The sequence below is a fragment of the Leptodactylus fuscus genome, chromosome 8, assembly GCF_031893055.1.
Source record: "Leptodactylus fuscus isolate aLepFus1 chromosome 8, aLepFus1.hap2, whole genome shotgun sequence".
NCBI classification, from domain to species: Eukaryota; Metazoa; Chordata; class Amphibia; order Anura; family Leptodactylidae; genus Leptodactylus; species Leptodactylus fuscus.
In genome coordinates, this window is record NC_134272.1 from 75,081,182 (window position 1) to 75,087,181 (window position 6,000).

Below are 6,000 nucleotides of genomic sequence, written 5' to 3' on the forward strand. Positions count from 1 at the left end.
ACAACGTTCTAATACTACAGAGTCAGAACAATATTATATAATGGGGGTCGGGAGAGAACGTTCTAATGATGCAGAGTCAGAACAATATTATAGAGTGGGGGGTCGGGAGACAAAGTTCTAATGTGGCAGAGTCAGAACAATATTATATAATGGGGGCCGGGAGAGAACGTTCTAATACTACAGAGTCAGAACAATATTATATAATGGGGGTCAGGAGTCAGTACATAAAAAATACAAAAAAAAACTCCTTTGTCATAACCACTTTTGATTTTTTTCCCTATAATTCGGGGGTCAGGATATCTTCATGACAGAGGAACAAAAGAAATATTATAATGCCATGAAAAAGCTTGGATCAAAGAAACCCCAAAAGCCTGTCCCGAGACCTCAGGTAGGACTTTATATTGTAGACATAGAACACGCCGCAGAGTTACCGGACTTTCTCTCCAATAATAACTCCACAATTTTTGCCTATTTCAGAACAAATTTCAAGGTGCGGTCTTTGACTTTGTGTCCATGCAACCCTTTGACATCAGCATTATGGTTCTTATCTGCTTAAATATGGTGACGATGATGATTGAAACCGACGACCAAAGTCAAGACATGGAGAACAACTTGTATTGGATTAACGCCGTATTCATCGTGCTATTCACGGGAGAATGTGTGCTGAAGCTTATTTCCCTGCGCCATTATTACTTCACAATGGGCTGGAATATCTTTGATTTTGTGGTTGTTATCTTGTCTATTGTAGGTAGGTATATTTTGTACGTGCGACTTTACTACTTTTGCTTCGTGTAGGTGGGCCTATTGGCGTTAAATGAAACGTAACTTGAAGGTCTGAGCAAAAGCCATAAAATTCTATTTGGAAAAACATTCCTAAGTCCTTGGCCGTGTAGCCTGGATGGCATTTTCAGTGTTGCCTTTAACAATCACGTTTACATGGAAATCTATTGAAATACATTCATGACTGGCTTCGTGACGGCCTAGAAATCCAGATGGTCTTGAGTCAGATTTTATTTGTATGATTGGAAGCAAAGCAAATGTCTAAACATGACAAAGCAACGAGTCGTTGTGATTTCTCAATAATCAGATCTTGCCGTATTATATATTGTGTATCAGTTTATTATGTGCATCTACTTTGTGTGTCAACTGTTTATGTCATGGAGACATCAAATTGCACTTAAAGAGGACCTATCAACACTCTTGACATGTATGTTCTATTACCCATAAAGCATCACTCCCTGTGTTATTCCTTCTAGAAATGGATGAATTCGACAATGGGGTGTGTCCCTGTCCATTATAATTCATAGTGTGTCGCCACTCTAGCCACTTTCAAACAATGTGGCAAATGTGATGTGTAACGGGGGTTGTGGAACATGTTTGGTGCAAGAAAGGACCTTGCGTCAAATGTGCACCACAATAGAAAAAAAAAACTGGCGTAGAGGGATCGATAAATCTCCCCAATATTTGATTTGAGAGAAGTATAAAAATGGTGACCTGGTGGAAATAGTAGACTCCAACCAGGAGCCCACCAGGCCAATTACAGCTCTTACCCGGACACCGTCCCACACAGTGGGTGGTGAGGCCAATTGGAAAGGATATATAGAAAAACAGGGAAATGATAGAGCGCTAATGGGCCGGTGTCTTCTTCACACTTCACTTCTTCGGTGTTCTAAGGCTATTGCTGGACACCTAATGCTTGGCCTGAAGAAGACACCCGCCCGGTGTCGAAACGCGTAGACATTTTAAACTGTTGTTCATGTCCTTGGATCAATAAACAGAACCAACTCATCTTAACCATCCACATCGTGATTTTTATTTTCAAGTTTATTTTGGATTTTGCTGCCATTAGTGCTCTATCATTTTCCGGTTTTTCTATATATCCTTTCCAATATTTGACTTGATATTTCCACATGTTATTTTACAACCATGGGTTCGCTCACATTTTTTTTTTTTTATCCGCAGGAATGTTTTTGGCTGATCTGATTGAGAAATATTTTGTGTCACCCACCCTGTTCAGGGTCATAAGACTTGCTAGAATTGGTCGTATCCTACGTCTTATTAAAGGAGCGAAGGGAATCCGTACTCTGCTTTTCGCTTTGATGATGTCACTTCCTGCTTTATTCAATATTGGTCTCCTACTCTTCTTAGTCATGTTCATTTACGCCATCTTTGGAATGTCCAATTTTGCTTACGTGAAGAAAGAAAGCGGAATCGACGATATGTTCAATTTTGAAACTTTTGGCAACAGTATGATCTGTTTATTTATGATCACAACCTCAGCCGGGTGGGACGGACTGTTGAATCCAATTCTTAACAGTGGAGCACCGGACTGTGACCCATATGCAGAACATCCAGGGAGTTCTGTCAAAGGTGATTGTGGTAACCCCTCTGTTGGGATTTTCTTTTTTGTAAGTTATATCATCATATCGTTTTTAGTGGTGGTCAACATGTACATTGCTGTCATTTTGGAGAATTTCGGTGTTGCTACGGAGGAAAGCGCAGAACCTCTCGGGGAGGATGACTTTGAGATGTTCTATGAAGTTTGGGAAAAGTTTGATCCAGGTGCAACACAATTTATTCAGTACAGTAAATTGCCTGACTTTGCTGATGCACTGGATCCACCTCTTCGTATACCAAAACCTAACCATGTACAGCTTATTGCAATGGATCTTCCCATGGTAAGCGGTGACAGAATTCACTGCCTTGACATCCTTTTCGCCTTCACCAAGCGTGTATTGGGTGAGGGAGATGAAATGGATAATCTCCGGCAACCAATGGAAGAGAGGTTTATGGCCTCCAACCCTTCCAAAGCCTCTTACGAACCCATTACATCTACTTTACGTAGAAAACAAGAGGAAGAGTCTGCTGTTATTATCCAGCGAGCTTTCCGAAGTTACCTTCTGCGGAAATCCATAAAACGTGCTTCCTTTATGTACAATCAAAACAAGGGCAAAGACGGAGACAGTCTAATAACCCGAAAGGACATGTTGAGTGACCGGCTCAACGGAAACTCCACCACAGATAAAGTAGACATCACTCCCTCAACAACTTCTCCCCCTTCCTATGACAGTGTTACAAAACCAGACAAAGAAAAACACGAAAAAGACAAAATAGAGAAAGAAGACAGGGGGAAAGACATCAGGGAGCGTAAAAAGTGATTTTTATGTGGCAAACTGTTTACAGCCTGTGAACATTCTTTATGTCAGCAGGACTCCTTTCAGAGATTTATGCCAAACTGACAGTTCTTACAATTACGTACATTTGGTCAGTGCCTACAATACAAACAGTGACCCCCTGTCGGGAACGGGACGATCAAGACACTCAACGACCTTGACTGGAGGTTACTGTTTTAACCACTTCACTGCTATAGAGGCTTGCAAGGCATCACGTGTATGTTTTGCCGGTCCCTGCGGAAGTAAAGGGGTTAATTTCCCAGCTGACACTGCTGAAGAGGATAGTCAAAATGGCTACTCAGACTGTGCGGAATGGGGACCATTTTGTGGGATACAAACCTATTGTTTTTTTTGTGTGTCGAACACTTTAGTAAACTACTTGTATCCACTGTTTGCATTTCAACTGCCATATTTGCCATATGTTTACAAGTTCTATGTTTATGGATTCATCATTTTTTTGAATTCATAGGTTCTCTACAATTATATGCGACTATTTTTGTAAATGGGTTTTATGTTGGGAAGGAGCTGATAATTTACCACTTCTAAGGTATGAGGACCAGGCGTTCTTCAATATCTTTCTCTATAACATATATGAAGAAAACTGATTGCATGAAAGCATGCCAGGCTCATAGGTCATGCATGGGAAAAAAAAATATAAAAAAAAATAGAGATACAAAAAAAAAAAATTCATTATCATGTGACACGTATTGTTGGGGTGCTTAATTGTTCATGATGTGTCACATAGGGAAAAAAAATGAATACGTGCCTGTTTTGTCCCTCGGAAGTCCCACATCAGAGGACAAATTGAGTCACTTTTTATGCAACCACCAATCACAAGACGGGCAAAGCTTCAGTCCATTCATAGGTGGAATTCCGTTCACCGGGAGCACAGGTAGACCCCCAAAAAATACAGTTTTTTTCGGCTTTCTCCTGCATTGTTCTGATTATTTTGGCCATCTTCAGCTTGTCAGCGAGGTTGACATTGTACAAGCCAATGGAATTGCCTATGTTACGGTATGTAAATAGTTACTTTACTATGTGGTGGATGTTTGAGCAAGAAAATAATGGTTTGGGCACAGTATTTATTGCATCAAATATGTACCACAGTATGTGTAGTTTGCAAGCTTTTGGAAAAAATAAAAAAATATAGAAATATTCTGTACCAATATAAATAGTTTGGACGCTATCACAGGTGCATGTTTGTATTGCCAGGGCTGCTTATGAAATTTTTTTTGTTTTCCCACCGTCCAGCAGTATATTACGGAAAGCCATACGCCAATGGTTGACGAAGACAAATTGTTCCAAAAGACCTCATTTCTTTATTAACCTCCTTGCTGTCTCGAAACGGTTAAGCAATAGTTTGCAGCTATTTCCGTTCGCTCTTCCTTACTTTATTTTTTTTATTTTTTTTTTTTTTGGTTTTGTTTTTGTGGAATTATTCTGTTTCTCGTATTTCGTATGAATCCAGATTTGATTGGACAGGTCGCAAACCGCATCGAAGGCTAGAGAGTTTTTAAGAAACAAAGAATCTATAAATACTGTAAATATTCATTTAGCTTTATTTTTCAGCATTTTGTACATAAGAGAAGAGATGAAAAAAAAAACCTAAAACTTCAGGGGTTAATGTTGTGGTCACTTTTGTTACTTGCCCATGCTTAGCGCTATTGAATTGGAGATCTTTGCAAATAAAAATGACAAAGAGAGTTGTAAATTTTGCTATTTTATTATCAATTCCTTTTTTTTTCTCGGTGCATACGCTGAATGCGGACGTAAATATGTAAAATCTGGGACCACAGCTCGCACAATGAAAAACACGTGTATATTGATGACAGACGTTAAAAAAAAACAAAAACACACAAAAAAATAGAAGAAAACACCAGGCAAAAATATACAGAAACTGTAAGAAATGCCTGCATCAGGGATTTAACTTTTTCAATGCCAGATTCCCCCAGAAATGCTTGGGCGGCAAGTTATTTCCGGAAGGGCTAGCTGAAAGGGTTAAATATGTTTCTATTTTCTGTTCATTTTACATAAGGCTTAGACATATTGTTGCTCTCCGGCGGCTGGGTTACACTGCAAACGTTGGGCACTGGTGGCAGCCGTTTCGTGGGCCGTCGAGGAGAAGTAGGCGATGAATTTACGTAGTACAGCCGATGTCACGATGAACCTTTCCCACCGGTCTTCATTGGTGACTTGTACTTAGTAAGAAGCCTTAATCCAAAAACTCTCCGACTCAGTGATATCTTAAGTGCCTACATCCTTGGCAATTTTGTGACCTTGCCACGTGTTGATGTCATTGGCCAAATTTAAAGGGGGTTAATACATTATTGCTTGTATTGGATCGCTCCAGTGTATCTGAAAAGAAGCAACCTAGTCTATTAAAATAAAAATCTGCCCGACGTGGTAACAGACTACAGCGGGGATTGATCCAGTAGCCACCTGTTCCCTACCTCTTACTTCGTAGGGACACGTTTAATAGGAGTCAGGTAGAAGCTAGTACGTCCTCTGACTACACAGGATATGTTGGCAGTCTGTTTCGATGGAAACTGAAAATTGTTACAAAGTAACTCAATTTTTTTAAATTAAAGTCAATACAAAAATAACTGCCCTTCTCAATGACCAGCACTGCTTAGGCCTAAGCCTTCACTGTGTTACTAGTCCTCACACAGACCCCCAACAGCACATTCAGTAATAGGGCGACCACTAAGGCACAGACTTTGGCAACCTCCAGCATGCTATATACTGCTGAAGGAGATTTTCCTACTCATGGAGAGTTCCATTAAGCCCACATGATATCCCGTGTCCAGACTTTGCAGTCTAACGTTTG

General features: G+C 40.1%; 1 protein-coding gene across 1 annotated transcript in view; it reads left to right on the forward strand.

Annotated features, from left to right (window-relative positions):
- The window catches only part of LOC142216425 (sodium channel protein type 2 subunit alpha-like), a 120,564-nt gene extending 115,224 nt beyond the window's left edge, over positions 1 to 5,340 (forward strand). Inside the window, exons 25-27 of the mRNA XM_075284232.1 lie at positions 282 to 388; positions 478 to 748; positions 1,963 to 5,340. Of these exons, the coding sequence (XP_075140333.1) occupies positions 282 to 388; positions 478 to 748; positions 1,963 to 3,158 (1,574 nt within the window). The 3' untranslated portion in view covers positions 3,159 to 5,340. The remainder of the gene's footprint in view (positions 1 to 281; positions 389 to 477; positions 749 to 1,962) is intronic.
- The last annotated feature ends 660 nt before the right edge of the window (positions 5,341 to 6,000 follow it).